Consider the following 19,864-nt stretch of genomic DNA (forward strand, 5'->3'; position numbering starts at 1 on the left):
TATATTCTTCCAAAAAATTTATAGCTCAGAATCATAGGTCCTAACATTTTCTCTGACATAACTGATTTCCTTTTTAATTAGGTCAGATGAATTTTGGATCAGTTCTGAATTATCTGAAATGTACGTGGAACACTCTTGGTCAATGAAGGCACATATGCTTTCACTAACTAGAATAAATTCAAGAGTTATATGCTTTTGTAAAACCAGAGTTCTAAAAGCCACTGCTTCCACTATAACTGAGTCCACAGAGTTAGCTCTGATCAGACATCTGCCTGGTTAATATTTTCCCAGTTTGGGTTTTTAACTCACAAACTTCATAGAATATACATATCTCTCAAATCCAAAAAGAAATTACACGCTATACATAGACAATGAAGAATCTGTATAAATTCACAGAAATGTGTTCATTTTCAAAAGAAAGAATGAAAATAAATAAACTAGATATTCAATATAAAATGTTAGATAGCAAGTTATGGAACAGTGATTCTCAAACTTTCTGGTCTCAGGAGTCTTTACATTCTTAAAAATTACTGAAGACCTCAAAAAGCTTTTATTTATGTGGGTAATATCTATCAACACTTGCCATATTATAAAGCAAAACTAAGAAAAAATTATTCATTAACTCCCTTAAAGACAATAAACCTATTATGTATAATATAAATATATATATATTTTTGAAAAATGTCTCTATTTTCCAAAACAAAAAAATCTAGTGAGAAGAGTGGCACTAGTTTATATTTTTGTAAATCTTTTTAGTGTCTAGCTTAATAGAAGACAGCTGGATACTCATATTTCTTTGGCATTCAGTCTGTTTCAATGTCACATGTCCTGTAGCTTCTGGAAGACTCCACTGCATACTTTCAGAGAATTAAAGTGATAAAAGGTAAATGAAGTCTTAGTATTATTATTATGAAAATAGTTTTGATGTGAATCCCTTGAAAAAGTCTTGGGGACATCTCTAGAGGTCCTTGAACCATACAATGAAAACCACTGCAAAAGAATAAATCTAAGGAATGCAAAAAGGAATAAAGAGCTGAATATAATGTATTAGAAAAACACAGAACTGTTAAATCCAATTCCTGGAAAAATTAATGAAAAGGTAGACCTCTGACAAGTGCAACCATGAAGACAGAAAACAAAAATATGTTTGAAATGTGATCAACTATAAACCTAGAGAAAAATATGATTATATGTGATTATATATCACTAAACTTGAAAATATCAGTGAAATTAATAATCTTCTAGGAAAATATGAATTATCAATATTGCCTTAAGCAGAAGAAAACTGGAATAGGTCAATATCCATGGAAGAAAGTGAAAAAGTTCACAAATAATGACCTCTAGAAATGGCACCAGGTTCTAACAATTAATTTTATAAACATAGATAAATCCTGAAAAATTATGACAAAAATAGTACACAGGAAAAAAAAACAACCCATAAATCCAAATCATTTATAATGGCAAATATCCTCAATCAAATACTTTCAAACCCATATAGCAAAATGCCAAATTGCATCATGACTAAGTGGAGTCCTAAACACCTTGTATTATTCAAGAGGAAGATATTATAAATTGTGAATAATTCTGGAGATTGACACAAAAATCAAAGTTTAAATAATTTCGTTGAAACATTAAGGGTAACCTCTAGGAGAATACAAATTAATGTATAACTTCTAAAGCACTAGAAGAAAAAGAAATTTAAATCTTGCAAAAGTAAAAAAAAAAAAATAATAAAGCATGCCATATAGTAAACATAAAGTAGTTCTGCGAGAACAGGTACAAAAACATCATTAATGACTTTAAATTTAATTGGATTAAATCCATCTCTTAAAAGAAAAAGAATTGGTTTGGGTCAAAACCCCAAAATCTTAGCTATGTATTTCTTTAAAAAGACAAATGTAAAACAAAATAGAAATAAAGGGATGGACAAAGATACATACACTAGGTCAGTTCTCCAGATGTGGCCTTTGCACCACCAGCATCATTAGCACCAGTGAACTTCTTAGAAATGCAAATTCTAGGGCCCTCCCACAGACCTACTGAATCAGAAACTGGTGGTGGGGCCCAGAAATCTGCATTTTAAAACACTTTTGAAGTGATATGGATGCCCATTCATGTTTGAGAACCACTGCCCAAAATGCCAACTAAAAGACAGCAGCAGTAGTAAATAGTACTATCAAGACAAAATAGAATGCAAGGCATGAAAGGACAAAAAAATTCCATACTGATAAAAGGCTAAAAATCCACCAACAAGATATTACTGTTATAAAACTTTATACATTATACATTTAAATCAAAAACTTTTAGAAATACAAAGAGAAATGAACAAAACCACTGTCATAAAGAGAAGCCAATATTCCTCTCAGAGAAATGGGCAAATAAAATCGATTTAAAATAAGAACTGCAATACTTTAATTAAAATTTAAAAACTTGTTATAGGGGCGCCCGGGTGGCTCAGTTGGTTTAGTGGCTGCCTTTGGCTCAGGTCATGATCCTGGGGTCCTGGGATCGAGCTCTGCATCTGGGCTCCCTGCTCTGTAGGGAGTCTGCTTCTCCCTCTCCCTCTGCCCCTTCCCATCCTCCCCCACCCCCCACTTAAGTTCTCTCTCTCAACATAAATAAATAAAATCTTTAAAATAATTTAAAAACTTGTTATAATAGACTTCATATATAATAAGTAAGCTTTTTCTAAAATTTTGAGGGTTAAAGAGGAACTCAAATTTAAAATCAGAAAATATGAGTAATGAGTAAAAATAAAATAAAATCTCTACACTTCAAAACCTAGTGTATGCAGCCAAAGCAGTATCCATGGGAAATTTTGGAATTTTAAAAGCTTTTGGAAGAAAGAAATAAGGAAATAAGTGAACCAAGCATTCAACTTAAGAAGGTAGTACAAAAAAATATGAACAAAGGAAATACAAGAAATTAAAGATAGTGTTAATAAAGTAGAAAACATCTCCCCAATATAGACTTAATTAGTAAAGCTAAAAGTGTTTTTTTTAAATACTAATAGACAAGCCTCTGGCAAGGCTGACCATAAAAAAGGGTAAACACATAAATACTAGGAATGTAAAAGAGGATGAAACAAGACTAAAATATTTTAAAAATATAAACTAAAATTTAAAAATAGAGACTATTGCATACAACTTTGAGATCTAGGTGAAATGAGATTTCCTCGTAAAATATCAACTCTCACAAATGGACTCAAGAAGAAGTGTTATTGATTTCATTACTTTTTCTATGAGAAACTGAAAAGGAGTCATTCTCTCAACCCCCAATCCTGGACCACGGCCCCAGGTTCAAATAGTTTTAGGGGTAAATTCTACCAAACCTTCAGTGAACAAATGATTTCTGTAAGCACAGAAAAACAGGCAAGTTTCCCAACTCATTCTACTAGCTAATATTAATTAACCTGATATCAATATTGGGCTGAAATAGTAACCCCCTAAAAAAGTAAAATCTATGGAATAAATTCACTTTAAATATATATGTAAATATAACAACCATGACCAAATAGAGATATAAAAGTGGTTCAACATTAGAAAATCCATTAATGTGATTTATTTTATGCATTCCTTTATTCAACAAACACTTATTGAATGCCTACCACATGGCAGACACTGTTCTGGGTATAGGAGAAATGCCTCACAGCAGTGAAAAAAACAGACTCCTTGCCCTCATGGATCTTATAAATCAGTGGGAGGAAAAAGAAAACAACAGAAAAAATAATTTCAGAGTGTTATCAATCCTATGAAGGGCATTTCCATGGTGATGCAATAACAATAAATGGGGAGGGAATACATATTTAAACAACCCTTTTCTAACATGTTTTATATATTTGAGTTGAAACCTGAAGATGGGAAGGAACTTTCCAGAAAGAGAAAAAAAGTAGGAGCAACATACTAGAGGAAGGAAAGAGCAAGGAGGTTTGAGATTAAAAAAAAAAAAAAAAAAGGCCTGTATTCTGGAAACAAAATGGTGGAGGAGAAGGGTTAGAGAGGTGAGTAAGGGGACTGGGCAGGGCAGGGGTCTGTAAACTACAGCCCTTGAGCTAAATCTGGCTTGCTGCCAGGTTTTGTAAATAAAATTCTACTATAAAACAGCCAAACCCATTAATTTACATATTGCCTATGGCTGCTTTTGCTATACTCTGGCCAAGTTGAATAGCTGTGACTGGAGACTATATGACCGACAAAGGCAAAAAGATTTACCATCTGGCCATTTAAAGAAAGTTTGCCCACACCACAGGGCCTTGCGCACCCTGATAGGAGGTCTGGATTGTTGTCTAAGTGCAATGGGGAGCCACTGGAGAGATTTAGACAGGAGATTGGCATGATCTAACTTCCATTTTGAAAAGCTGTCTTTTAGATCACCATATTGGTTACCTTTGGAGTAGGATATTGACCAAGAGAGGGCATTAGGGAGGCTTTTGAGATGCTTAAAATGTTCTGTATCTTGATCTGGGGGCAGGGATGGGGATGGTTTCAAGCTTTATTTTCAAGCTGTATTTTTTTGTATTTTTAAGACTTTAACACTTTGTACATATCATGCCTTAATAGAAAAGTTTTTAAAAAGCACAAAAATGCACCATAAACAATGTTAAGAGAAAGGGGACAGAGTGTGAGAATGTAATTTGCAATATATAGCAAATACCACCCATTAGCAAAGAAATCAGAAAAGTCAAGAGATATAATTTAAAATTAGTACAATATGGGGAAATGGGCATTCATACATATGTTAGGGGGAATATAGATTGGTAAAACCTTTTCAGAAGATGATTTATCAATATCCATCAAATTAAAAAATTTAAATATTCTTTAACCCAGCAATTTCACTTCTAGGAATCTATCCATTTAACAGAAATACTTGAACATAAAGAACAAGTATGTGTATATCCTAATGATGTTCAGTGCTGGATCTAAACCTGAAAAACCAGTAACTGCCTAAAATTGATAATTACCCATTCACATGAGCATGATTATATAAATTATGGTATACCCCTACTGTGGAAGTGTGTATGTGCAGATGTACATTAAAGATGCTTGAGATAAGTGTAAACAACAAATCATGCCACGCCACAGAATTTTTTTTTTTTTTCAGTGATACACACCAAACTGCTGAACCTTTGGAGTTTTGAGAGGAAAGTTGAAGGCATAGGAGGAGGAGGTAAAGGGGTCTTTCACTCCACCCCGACATTTTATTATTGAAAATTTTAAACATACAGCAAACTTGAAAGAACACCTATATACCCACTTCTAGATTTTGTTATCAAAATTTTACTATACCTGGGTCTTACATTTTTAATACAATATACTTTTTTATGTCTACACAAATAAAGTACTTTTAATATTATCTTGCCCATTAGGTGTTCAATAAGTGTTTGCTTTTCAGTCTGTATTGCTCTTTTTCTTGCTAGCCAACAATATACTTCTAAATATAGTTTGGATTTTTTAGCACATGGACATTGCCTTTTGTAATAAAAATATGTGTTCAATAATGGATATCACTTTCATAGTCAGAAAAATGAAATATATTTTTACAAATTATTATTCCCCTCTTAATTCTTCTAGACACCAATTTTTCATTTATGTATTCAATCCTAAAAATAAAAATGATCAACACTTAAGAGTAGTAATGCAGTGCCGCCTTATTCCATGCTTGAGATAAAAATCATTCCATTATTTCATCCCTGAAATTACTATCTTGCTTTTAAAGCTTAAGTTATTTAAATCACCCTTGTCCACACACTTCTATAACATCTTTTTTCCCTTATAACTGGATATTACTTTAATTGCATATTTTTGATCCCTCTGTCTTTTCACTTTCAAGCCTGTTGCTGATACACGTCATAGCAAGACTATATATGAGCTAATATGATGACTGCAATGTAAAAAGAAAAAAAACTGAAAAGCCGTAAATGTAGAAAATTATCTTTCTTCCTTGAGTACTTTCGCCTTTATTTTTTTTGCGTTTTATTTGGTCCCCATTCCATATACGTACATGCCTATAGTACTATCATTCCCCTTCCATCCCTGATAAAATATGTTTTACAGCAGTTGCTGATGACGAACAGGCGTTTTCAGGCTAACTTCCTACTTGTGGTACGGAAGAATTAAACTTCTCAGGTCAGTATTGTCCGTGATACGCAATAAGAAACATAAAAATGAAAATTCCAAGCCTGTCCACAAAAATCACACATTCAAAAAAGCAGTATTTACATAACTGCTACACTCAAAGACATAAAAATGGCGTTTCATTAATGCAAATTATTAAGGAATAAATCACGGAACATCCTTTTTGGAATGAAGGTTAAAACATGCAAAACCACAAATATTTACGACTTTTGTGCCAAATTCAAATCTATACACTCGCCAACCAACACAGAAAAGTACTATTTCCACAAGTGGAATGGGAATGAAACGAAAGATAATTCCACCGTAGGCAAACGCACACACAAGTATATATGCCAGATTAAATCTGAGATGTATTCAGACAGTTCCTGAATGGCCACTTGAATAATCAAAGCAAGACACGGGCTGTGCAAATTTCAGTAAGGGAGCGCCAATTCGACATCCAGGAGCATTTGTTTATTCCCACTCGCGGCTTGAAATGAACAATACCAATGCACCCTCCTTTCCTTTCCCATTAACGCAAGCTCCCGAAAACTATTTTTTTAACCCCTCCATCATTCCCTCCAATTACTTACTGTTAAAATTGTGTTCCTCGGGTTGCTTGTTGGTTAACCAAATATCTCCATATGGATCTTCGTTATTCCACAGGGCCAGGTAATGACTCTTCCCGCCTCTTAAAGGCCTCTCCGGTACCTCCTCGTGCGCACTATTTCTGAATGGAGTTTCTAGAGAAATAGCCTCCAGGGTCTCCCCACAGTGGACGTTATCTATGCACAGGATCCCCTGGCCTAATCTTTTCTCGTTGTAAAGACACGAGACTCTGGAAATTTTCATTTCTATGCCAACTTTAAGAATATTTTTATATACGAGAAAGTTCAGGCTGGGGTCCAGGTAGCACTTCTCCTGGTACACCCCGTCCGAGATCGTCACATCATAGCAGTAAAGGGGAGGTTTGGGTATCGTGTCGCGTGGCTCATCCTCTAACAGGTACCTCTGGACGGCCAGCACAGCGACAGGCACCACCTCCGACGGGGTGACCCACTGCAGAGGTGAATCCGTTATCTGCTCAAGAACCTTTTGGATCCAGGACCTGCGCCCATGGGCACCGGCCCTTCGGATCACCCCTCCCGGGACCCCAGCCCGATTTCTCTCAGGATTCGGAAAATCTAGCCCGGCATGTGAGGGGCCGGCCTGAGGCTGACCTAACTCACCAGACATTGTGGGGCAACGGCGTACTCTCTTCACTCCTCAAAGCTAGGCTGCCCGGTCCAAAGCTGAGGACTAAGAAACCGCGCGCTTGGGCGACGATCGCTAGCTACTCTGCTCCCGCTGACTGGCAAGGCTCCGCCCCCGAAGCGAGGCTGCAAAGACGTTCCGCGTGCCGGCGTCAGCTCTCTCGCCCCACCCCTCTCTCGGCGCGCTTCCAACTCGCAGGCACTGTTACTAGGCAGTCACACGCGCGGTTACGTAGCAGATCCTCCCACCTGGTGCCAGCCGGGTCGCCTGGGGAGGAGGAGGGGGAGGGACAGCGTTGGTCGCCATGGTTCCCAAAACGTCGCAAGAGGGAGGAGGAGGAGCACCGGTGGCTCTTCGAGAAAGGAGAGTGCTGCGAGGCAATGGAAAAGAGGAAGCGGCTGGAAGCGGGGTATGAGTAGTCCTAGCTCAGGTGTTCGGGGGTTGGAGCCTTGGGCCAGCTACAGAAAGTAAAGTAGAGTTCATTAACATACATGAATGCCATACCACAGGTCTCCTATAGTATGAACAAAACCAGGTAATGTATGCAAAGACTTCAGGAAAGTCCCTAGCACAAAAAGTCCTCCATAAACGTTAGTTGCTCTTGCTATGAGCATTAGCATAATTGTCTGTAGTGACTCCCTGAGTGGAGCGTTGGTGAATTAGTGATTAAGTGCAAACGAAAACAGAAAATTATAGAACTGGCTTGGTAGAGAGCTGCCTTTAGGTTAGAATTCTTAAAATGTGCTTATGTTTTATACAATACCTGCCTTAACAGACAGCGAAGGTACAGAATGTCAGAAACTGCTTTTCTAAACTACAAGGAATGTATGCGGAATGACTATAAAGTGAAAAAGCTGATAAGAATAGTCCAAATTAAAAATAGGCCATTTGTTATATGTGCCCAGGTGTGCTAGTATGCAGACATACTTCTGAGATCCTTCAGGTTTGGTTCTAGACCACCGCAATAGAGTGAATATGGCCATAAAGCGAGTCAAAGGAATTTTGGGGTGTCCCAATGCATAGAAAGTTATGTTTATACTACGCTGTGGTCTATTAAGTGTGCAATAGCATCATGGCTAAAAAGAACATTGAACGTACCTTAATTTAAGAATATTGCTAAAAATGGTAACTGTAATCTGGGCTTTCAGCAAGTCCTAATCATTTTGCTGGTTGCCTCAGTGTTGATGGCTGCTGACTGATCGGGTTGATGGATGCTGAAGGGTTGGGGTGGCTATGGCAACTTCTTAAAATAAGACAAGGATGAAGTTTGTCCCATTGATTAACTCTTCCTTTCATGAATGATTTCTCGGTAGCATGAGATGCTGTTTGATAGCATTTTACCCACAGTGGGAACTTCTTTCAAAATTGGAGTCAATCCTGTCAAACCATGCCTCTGCTTTATCAACTAAGTTTACATAATATCCTAAATCCTTTGTTCTCATTTCAACAGTCTTCACAGCATCTTCACCAGGCGTAGAGTCCATCTCAAGAAACCACTTTTGCTCATCCATAAGAACCAACTCCCCATCTCTGAAAGATTTATCATGAGATTGCAGCAATCCTATCACATCTTCAGGCTCTACTTCTAATTCTAGTTCTCTTGCTATTTCCGCCACATCTGAAGTTACTTTCTCCTCTGAAGTCTTGAACCTTCAAATTTGTAAAAAACGGAATACTTGTGAAGTGCAGTAAAGTGAAGCACAATAAAATGAGAGAATGTAGTAATTGTTCTAAGAATACTTTTCAAAGATGGTTATAGGTTTGTTTTGATTATACTAATCTTCTTTTGCTCTCTATTTCATCATTGTTTATTAACTATTTATGAATTCCCTACTATGAGGCACGCACTGTTCTAGGCCATTGGGAATCACAGTAGTTAGGCTCCTTTAGTCAAGCTTCTTCTCATTTGCTTGGGCTGAAAAACCCTGACATTATTAATATTTAACAAATTCATTCATTCTACACATATTTCTTGAGTATCTGCTCTGGGCCAGGTACAATCTTGCTGTGGAGACCAAAAAACATAATAAGGGAAAAGGGAGTGGAGGGGGCAGGAGTTAATATTTTATATCAAGGAGTATGATGATTTGGGAAGGGCTCTCTATTAAAAGACTGAACAGAGTGGAGACTTACAAGAAGTGATGGAGTGGGTATATGGATATCTTGGGAAAGGACTTTTGAATCTGAGGGAACAGCAAAAGCAGATTCCATGAGATAAAAGAATGCTTACAGGAAATGCAAAAGCCATTGGCTGGAGTGGAAGGGTGAGGGGGAGAGTGGTAGGAGATAAAGTCAGAGAGGTAGCAGGGCTCTGCGGGCTTTCCTCTGCTTTGAGCAGGAGATTGAGCCCCACTTCCTTCATGAAGACTCCCATAACCAATTCATTCTAGAATGATCTCTTTCTCTCTCTCATCAGTATCACCTTGTATGTATCACTCATTTAGCATTTATCATCGAATATCTTGTAATTAAAAACAAAACTTCTAATGTATGAAGTTTGTCCCTCTAACCCAGGGTTTCTCAGCCTGGACACTCTTGACATTTTGGGACACAAAATTATTTGTAGTGGGGATGTCTTGTACACTGGAGGATGTTTAGCATCATTCCTGACCTCTACCAACCAGATGTCTGTAGGACTAATCCCTCCCCCACCCAAGTCATGACAACCAAAAATATCTCCAGACGTGGACAAATGTGCCCTGAGGGACAATATTGCCCCTGCTTAGGAACCACTAATTTAACTAGACTGTAAGCTTTTTAAGAGCAAAAACCGATTTATTCCTTTTTTTTTGCTTTGTTTTGCATAGTTCTTTCTTTACTGCCATGTAGAAAAGGCACTGAAATATTTTAAATAAATGAAACATGTAATTCCCACTGCCTCTCCACCAAAGGGAATACATATAAGCGTGCCTCTCTATAAACAAATACAATAAACACAAATCCCAACTTACAAAACACAAAATAATTAAGCTCCCTGAGTGTTGGTACTTTGTTGTATTTGCTGCTTATTCTCCAGTGCAAAACTAAGTATGTAGCACATAGTAGGTGCTCAATAGTAATTGTTAAATGAATAAATGAAGTTTTGGATTTTTATTGGATTTACTGCAAGAGACATTAAATAGCAACTATCTCTATTATTTATCCAATAAGAACTGGTTCGAAATCTTTCAAATCTGCTCCATCAGGACCCCCTAAATGATATACTCGGTAAAGTTTATGCATAGTAATATTGTAGCATCATAGTCTAAGCCCTTCCAGCTAATTCATAAAAGATGAATACTGGCAGTGGTGCTCAGTAGTTAATTACTGGAATCAGGAAAAAATAGAACCCATGTTTTGTTTTGTTTTGTTTTGTTTTACAATACTACACACAATAAAGATGTACAGTGACGTATGGGCACACATTTGGATTCTCGTATTGTTCTACTGACAATCTGCTGATAGTGCCTGTCCCTAAGAATTAAGGTGTCTACTTGGGTAGTTATCATGCCTATGTATAAATGTTCCCCGAGGGCGCCTGGGTGGCTCAGTTGGTTAAGCGACTGCCTTCGGCTCAGGTCATGATCCTGGAGTCCCTGGATCAAGTCCCGCATCGGGCTCCCTGCTCGGCAGGGAGTCTGCTTCTCCCTCTGACACTCCCCCCTCTCATGTGCTCGCTCTCTCTCATTCTCTCTCTCTCAAATAAATAAAAATCTTTAAAAAAAAATAAAAAAATAAATGTTCCCCGATGTGGCATTATAAGTGTCCGTTTTAGCGTACTTACACAATAGAGTAAGTAAATGACTTTTAGGGCCAATAATAGGTATCATTTAGGTTATTGATTGTTTTCCTCCCCTCAGATCTGGATGATCTGTTATAGTCACCCCCCAAGTGTAAAGTAGTAAGAGCAGACAAGATAATATTTTATTTTATTAAATGGCGATATTCTAAGATATTTGAAACACTTTAAATATATCATGAAATTAATTTTGGTAGTCACTAAATTTGGTGTGCAGATAACAGCCACATTAATTTTCCTCATCTTTAAAATTGGACTAATGAAAGTAGTCACAGTTGTTGAAAAATTAAGTAAGTTCATATGGATAAAGTGCTTAAAACAGTGTCTGGCACATACTATCAGTTCAATGAATGCTAGTGATTGTTAATATTATTCTAAAAAGAAGATAATGGCATAACATAAAATCTTAAAATACTAGAACTGTAGGAGCCATTAGATAGCCACTAGTTCAGTGTTCTTCAAACTGCATTGCGAGGCATTAATGAGGGCATGAAGTCAATTTATTGGGTCATAACCAGCGATTAAAAATATGAAAAAGAATAGAATAGAAAATGTCAGAGTGCATCACATAAAATCAGGGTAAGGATTGTTTCATAAAATATTTGTTTTAGATTTGTTGGTGTGTGTGTGTGTGTGTGTATACTACGTTGTGATGTAAAATGTTTTTCTTACTATAGATTCTGGCCAGAAAAGCTTAAAAACAGCTGCTATAGTTTAACCCCCTTTTACTACACATGAAGAAATTGAGGCCCAGAAAAGGGAACTCGCATGACCAAGACCACCCAGTGATAAGCGACAGAGAATCAGAACTACCGATTACCCAGCCACTGTCCTTTCCATGACATAAAGCTGGACAGATCCTGAATTATCCCCCAAATATATCAATTTTCTATTTGAAAAACCTTGTTTTATTATAATTTCGGTTATTTTTATTTGAATAATCGTGCTTAATCTTCTCATTCATTTCACTCTCCTTTCGTTTGTTTGAATCTGGGAGGCAAGTCAACATCATTTCCCCGCCTGAGGCGTCGGGCATTGGAGGTACACTTGTAGGTTCATCTCACTTGTAAGATTACGACAGCGTGGGTAGAGATGTGGGGGAGGAAGAAAAAGAAGTGGCATGACTAGTTGGTGTTAAAGGGATGTGGAGAGTTCGGATGCTATCTCAAAGAGTATTTAGGTAAGCTCTCTAAACATCACCACGGTAACAAAAGAGGGCCTGAGGGTGGCTGCCTGGCAACCAGAGCACTACACCCTCCGGCTCAGTGCTGCCCTTTTCCAACATCTTTCATTTTTAAGGCTGCTCTTGATGATTTTATTAACTACATATCCTCTGTGTACAAGGATGAATCTGCATAGTTTACAATACCCCTAACTCACTGGAATCGGGAATGTTCCTATGTTACCTTTCTATCTGATATCGAATCTGTTTTGATTTATTTGTTGGCTATATATCTAGAAACAAAGGTCTCTAACACAAGCTCACCATAACAGTGGTTTTAGGCTCCTTTTGCCCCTCAGGAGCTCAGTTACAGGCTCATATTTGTCCCCATGCCTTTGTTTATCCTAAGTACATATTAGATGCACAATAAATAGTTAATTGATGTTCTTCCCCCTTCTCTTCTGTCCATTCCAATCCTACTGTTTTTTATTTATTTTTTTTATTTTATAGATCTTAGTGTGTTAGCTTTTCTTCTGAATCTCAGTATTATATATCTGTAAGAGACTTGGATTTTAAAATAGGATTTGGTCGGTTTTAATGTATTAGGTTTTTGTTTCCCTGCTTGACAAAGGGAGACTGCCAGTAAACTGCCAGGATTCTACAGATTAATTTATTCCTGCTTATCCTTATTTGTGGTATTTAGGATGCTTCAGTGTTTATATTTCTCCTCTGAAGACTTTCTGTTTGTTGAAATGTGTGGCTAAAATTTGATGACATTTTGGAAATATGAACACCTGTGTGTATACTGGGTTGCCTTACCTGAAATGAACCTGGGCCAGAAGGTTGGTTCTCAATAGGCTATTTACCTAAAGATGCCCATGTTAATTTATTTTTAAAATAACAGCTTTATTGAAATATAATTCACGGAACATACAATTCACCCATTTAAAGTGGAAAATTCCATTGTTTTTAGTATACTCAAAGAATTATACAGCCATCACCGTAATCTAACTTTAGAACATTTTATCATCCCATAAAGAAACCCTATACATATTAGCAGCCATTCCCAATTCCCACTTCTTGCCCCAGCCACTGCAAACACTAATCTACTTTCTGTCACTATGAATTTGCCTATTCTAGACATTTCATATAAAGGGAAACATAACATTGTGTCTGGCTTCTTTCACTTAGCATAATGGTTTCAAGTTTCATCCATGTTGTAGCATACTTTATTATTTGTTTTTGCTGAATATTATTTCATTTTATAGCTATACTACATTATGTTCATTCATTTCTCAGCTGATGGACATTTGAATTGTTTCCACTTTTTGCTATTGTGAGTAAGGCTATTATGAATATTAGTGTGTGAGATTTTGTGGGGACATATGTTTTCAGATTTCCTGTTTAAATACCTAAGACTGAAATCGTTGGCTCATATGGCAACTCTATTTTTAACTTTTTGAGGAACTGCCAAACTGTATTCCAAAGTGTTGTACCATTTTACATTCCCACCAGCAATACACAAGAGTTTCAGTTCTTCCACATCCTTGCCTACATTTGTTATTTTCCGTCTTGGTTTATTGTAGCCATCCTACTGGGTGTGAAATGGTATTTCATTGTGGTTTTCATTTGCATTTCTGTAATGACTAATAATTTTGAGCATCTTTTAATGTTCTTATTATTGACCATTTTTATATATTCTTTGGAGGAATGTCAATTCAGATCCTTTGCTTATTTTTAAATTGAGTTATTTATCTTTATTATTGAGTCATAAGAGGTCTTTATGTATTTTATGTATTCTGGATACAAGCCGCTTACCAGATATGTGATTTGTAGAAATTTTCTCCGATTGTGTGGGTTGTCTTTTCACTTTCTTGATGGAGTCCTTCAAAGAATAAAAATTTTTAATTCATATATATTTTTTTTTCTTGCTTGTGCATTTGGTGTCATATCTAAGAAACCATTGCCTAATCCAAGGTCACAAAGATTTACTCTTACGTTTTTTAACTAAAAGTTTCATAGGTTTTAGTGGTTATATTTAGGTCTATGTTCCATATTGAGTTAATTTTTTTTTTATGTGATGTGAGGTAGGTGTCCAACTTCATGTTGGGCCTATGGATCTAGGTGTTCCATCACCATTTGTTGAAAAGACTTCTTTCCGCATTGAGTTGTCTTGCTACTCTTGTCAAAAAAAATCAATCAACCACAATTTTAAGGTTTCTTTCTGGACTCTCAATGCTATTCCACTGATTTATAGATCGATTTTATTCGTTTATTTGTCAGAGAGAGAGCACAAGCAGCGGGAACAGCAGACAGAGGGAGAAGCAGGCTCCCCGCTGAGCAGGGAGCCCGATTCAGGACTCGATCCCAGGACTCTGAGCCATGACCTGAGCCAAAGGCAGACGCTTAACCAACTGAGCCACCCAGGTGCCCTCAGTGCTACGTTTCCCTAAAGAAGGGACCCTGAGATCATGACCCAAACTGAAGGCAGACGCTTAACTGACTGAGCCACCCAGGCATCCCTATAGATCTATTCTTATGCCAGTGCCCCACAGTCTTGATAGCTGTGTCTTTGTAGTAAGTTTTGGAATTGGAAAGTGTGAGTGCTCCAACTTTGTTCCTCTTTTCTAAGATTATTTTAGCTATTCTGGGTCCCTTACATTTACATAGGAATTTTAGGATTAGCTTATCAAATCCTGCAAAAATGGCAGCTGATATTTTGAATTGCAGACATTAGTCCATTTACATTTTTCCATCTTTATTGAGATATAATTGACATATAGCATTGTTTAAGTTTAAGATGTACAATGTGGTGACTTGATATACATATATATTGTGAACTGATTATAATAAGGTTGTTTAACACAACCTTCATCTCATATAATTACAATTTTTTGTTGATGTTGTTATGCTGAGAACACTTAAGATTTACTCTCTTAGCAACTTTCAAGTATTCATTACAGTACTATTAACTATAATCATCATACTGCACATAAGATCTTCAGTACTTATTCCTCTTATAACTGGAAGTTTGTAGGTTTTGACCAACATCTCCTCATATATCCCACACCACAGCCCACAGCCCTGGAAACCACCAATCTACTCTGCTTCTATGGTTTTGGCTTTTGTAGATTTCACATATAAGGGAGATTACACAGTATTTGTCTTTCTCTAACTTGTTTCACTTAGTATAATGCTCAAGGTTTATCTATGTCATCACAAATGGCAGGATTTCCTTATTTTTGTGGCTGAAACATATAATACTATAATATTACACACACAAACAAATATATGTATATGTATATATATATATACATATATATATATATATATATATATCTGCAAAGAAGTGTGATCAACATTCTACATGAAATTTCCTCTTGAGGCATTACCTGACTTTTAACCTGTGCCTGTTCAGGGTGAGAGGCAAAGAAACCAAGCATAAAGTAGCTGCTAAGATTTGACAAAGCTAAACAGAGTCATTATATCACAGAGTGCTAGGAAGGCAAAAATAGGAATTCAGGAATTTCCCAAGTACCCTAGTAAACAACCTAGGTTTTTAGTTGAGCCCCAGGAAGGGTTGCACCATGTGAGTAAGGTTAAACTGGCAATAGACCAGCCTCAAATGCGTTAAGATGATCTACTCCCACTATGTCTGTTGTTTAGAAAAAAACATTTTATCTTCTTCTGAGGAAGATATCATTTAGAACCACTACAATTTTCTATGCACAAAGTCTAGCATTCAATAAAGAAATTACCAGATATGCTAGGAAACAGGACCAAATGACAAAAAAATCAAGAAAACAAACAACAGAAACAAACACATAGGTGATTAAAAAGTTGGAGTAAACAGAATGAATGGCCTTTAAAATAACTATGAATAATATGTTCAATAAATAAAGTAAATAATAGATAATTTTACCAGAGATACAAAAATTATAAAGTCAAATGAAAGATCAATAATTAATCAAATAACTGAAATTAAGAATTGAATGGATAAATTTCACCAAGATTGAACAGAAGTGAGGATTACTAGACAGGACACTAATAGGTCTAGTATCCAGACTAAAGCTCAGAGAGAAAAACATTGGATAATATAGAAAAAAGAATGAGATGGAGATAGCATGGTGGAAAGATCTAACATATATGTACCTGGAATCTGAGAATAAGAGAAAAAGAGGGCAAAAACAGTATTTGAAGAAATATTTGTCAAGGATTTTTTTTTACAACTGAAGGAAGTTCTCAAGCTACATGTTCTAGATACTGTATGAATCTAAAGCAGCATAAGAACTGTGGCAGGCATACTAATTCATTCCCCAAAATGTCCATATCCTAATCCTCAGAACTGTGTATGTATTACGTTACATGGTAGAAAGGAATTAAAGTTGTAGATGAAATCAGTGTTGTTAATCAACTGAATTTAAGATAAGAAGGGTGTCCTGGATCTAGGTGGGCCCTTAAAAATGGAAGAAGAAGGCAGCAGTTGAAGATGTGAAATGAGGACTTGAACAATCATTGTTGGCTTTAAAGATAGAAGAGGGCATCATCATAAGCCAAGGAATGCACGTGGTCTCTAGAATTTGGAAATGGCCCTCAGCTTATGGCCTGCAATAATACTGGGCCCTCAGTCCTGTAAGCACAAGGAATTGAATTCTGTGAACAGCTTAAATGAGTAAAAAAATAGATTCTTTCTTAGAGCCTCCAGAATGAAACTCATTCCTGCTGACAATTTTATATTAGCCATTGAGACACATACTGGACTTCTGACCTACAGAACTATAAGACAACAAATTTGTGTTGTTTTAAGTCACTACACTTATAATAATTTTTATGGCAACAATAGAAAACTAATATAGTGAGGAAGAAAACCAGACATAGGTACATCAAAGTAAAACTGATGGATACCAGAAACAGAGAACAATTTTAAAGTAACTAGAGAACAAAGACACATTATCTTTGCAGGAGCAATAATCTTGACAACTAAATTTTCAAAAGAAATAATGAAAGAAGAAAATGACCTGACATCTCCAAACTGCTGAGCAAAATATGTTCCGACCAGGCAAAAATTCTTTCAAAATGAAGGTGAATCAAAAAGGTTTAAGAGAAACACAAAATCTGAGAGAATTTATAACTATCAGACATGCACTACGAGAAATACTAAAGGGAGTTATTTAGGCAAAAGGAAAATGATCCCAAATGGAAACAGGTAATTTAAGAAGGAATGAAGAACACCAAAGAGTTAATATAAGTAAATCTACAAAAATATCGTCTATTCAAAAGAACAACAATGGTATATTTTGGAGTTTAAAATATATGTACAATTAAAATACATGATAATAGCAAAGATGAGAAGGTATAAATGGAGTTGAAGTGTTATAAGGTTCTTACCTTGTCTGGAAAGTGGTAAAAGCACTATCTTAAGGTAGATTTTTTTTTATTAGTTATACATTATTTTTATTTTTTAAATTTATTATTATGTTATGTTAGTCACCATACAGTACATCATTAGTTTTTGATGTAGTGTTCCATGATTCATTGTTTGTGTATAACACTCAGTGCTCCATGCAATACGTGCCCTCCTTAATACCCATCACCGGGCTAACCCATCCCACCATCCCCCTCCCCTCTAGAACCCTCAGTTTGTTTCTCAGAGCCCATAGTCTCTCATGGTTCATCTCCCCCTCCGACTTCCCCCCCTTCATTTTTCCCTTCCTACTATCTTCTTTTTTTTTTTTTTTAACATATAATGTATTATTTGTTTCAAAGGTACAGGTCTGTGATTCATCAGTCTTACACAATTCACAGTGCTCACTGTAGCACATACCGCCCCCTTATGTCCATCACCCAGCCACCCTATCCCTCCCACCCCCCCACCACTCTAGCAACCCTCAGGTAGTTTCCTGAGATTAAGAGTCTTTAAGGTAGATTTTAATAAGCCAAGAAGGATGTTGTAATTGTGAGAACTTAACTATTAGTAAAAAAAAAAAAAAGGTATCACAGAGAAGCAACAAGAGTGTTAAAAATGAAATAATAAACAACTTGGTTAATCTAAAAGAAATCAGTAAAGGAAAAATAACAGAATAAAGAAGACAGGGCAAACAGAAAACAAGTAGTAAAATGGTAGATTAAACACAAATTTCCCAGTAATCACATTAAATATAAATGGAGTAAGCACTCCAATTGAAAAACAAGATTGTCAGACTGGATTTAAAAATAATTACAACTATGTGTGACTTATAAGAGACATACCTTAAATAAGACATAGAAAGTTTGAAAGTAAGTGTTGAAAAAGAATAACATGCAAACATGAACCAAAATAAGGCAGCTAAAGTTAAACTACTATAAGACAAATTAGATTTTAAGGCAAAAAGCATTATGAGAGATACTAGATATATCGCAATGATTAAAGGATCAATTCAACAAGTTAGAGAAAACCATAAGTAGTATGCACAAAATAAAATAGCTCCAAAATGTATTAAGTGAAAGCTGACAGAACTCTAAACATAAATAGATAAATCTACAAACGTGTGGAGATTTTGAATAAGCAGACAAAATCAAAGGTATGGGTATAGAAGCATGAACAAGATTATCAAATATGTCCTAATATATTTAGAACATTGTATGCGACAAATGTAGAATACACATTCTTTTCAAATTGTTCCTGGACTATTTATCAAAACTGACCATATGCCGAGCCACAAAGCAATTCTCAACAAATTTCAAGTGGCTGAAATCAGAGTATATTCTCTGACCATAGTGGAATTAAGGTAGAAATCAATAACAAAAAGACTAGAAACCTCCAAATATTGAGAAATTAAGCAGTATGTTTCTAAATAACCCAATATCAAAGAAAGATTCAAAATGGAAATTATAGAGGTGCCTGGGTGGCTCAGTCATTTAAGTGTCGAACTCTTGAACTTAGCTCAGGTCATGATCTCAGGTCATGAGATCGACCTCCACACTGGGCTCTGTGCTGGGTGTGGAGCCTGCTTAAGATTTTATCTCTCCCACTATGGACTCTGAGAAACAAAATGAGGGTTCTAGAGGGGAGGGGGATGGGGGGAAGGGTTAGCCTCGTGATGGGTATTAAAGAGGTCACGTATTGAATGGAGCACTGGGTGTTATGCGCAAGCAATGAATCATGGAACACTACATCAAAAACTAATGATGTAATGTATGGTGATTAACATAACATAATAAAATAATAAAAAAAAGATTTTATCTCTCCTCCCTCTGCCCCTCCCTCCCTCACACATGAGATGATCTCTCTCTCTCTCTCTCTTTCTAAAAAAAAAAATAATAAAATAAAATAAAGCAAAATAGAAATTATAAAGTATTTTGAACTGAATTATAATAAAACTATGACATTACAACTTATCTAATGCATCTAAAGCAGTTCTTAGAGAGCTTTAAAGCCTTATATGTATATATTAGAAAGGATGAAAGGCTAAAAATTAATGATGTAACCATCCACCTGTATAAGGTTAAAAAATAGCAAATTAAACTCCAAGAAAGGAGGAGGAAGATGGTAAGAGCAGAAATCAAAAAAATAGAAAA

General features: G+C 36.1%; 1 protein-coding gene across 2 annotated transcripts in view; it reads right to left on the bottom strand.

Annotated features, from left to right (window-relative positions):
* Nucleotides 1-7,571, bottom strand: part of RADX (RPA1 related single stranded DNA binding protein, X-linked) — an 81,531-nt gene extending 73,960 nt beyond the window's left edge. For both annotated transcript variants that reach the window (XM_032392831.1, XM_032392830.1), the window contains exon 1: nucleotides 6,707-7,571. In XM_032392831.1, coding sequence (XP_032248722.1) covers nucleotides 6,707-7,349 — 643 coding nt within the window. In that variant the 5' untranslated portion in view covers nucleotides 7,350-7,571. The remainder of the gene's footprint in view (nucleotides 1-6,706) is intronic.
* Between the last annotated feature and the right edge of the window lie 12,293 nt (nucleotides 7,572-19,864).

The sequence above is a fragment of the Phoca vitulina genome, unplaced genomic scaffold, assembly GCF_004348235.1.
Source record: "Phoca vitulina isolate PV1807 unplaced genomic scaffold, GSC_HSeal_1.0 scaffold69, whole genome shotgun sequence".
NCBI lineage: Eukaryota > Metazoa > Chordata > Mammalia > Carnivora > Phocidae > Phoca > Phoca vitulina.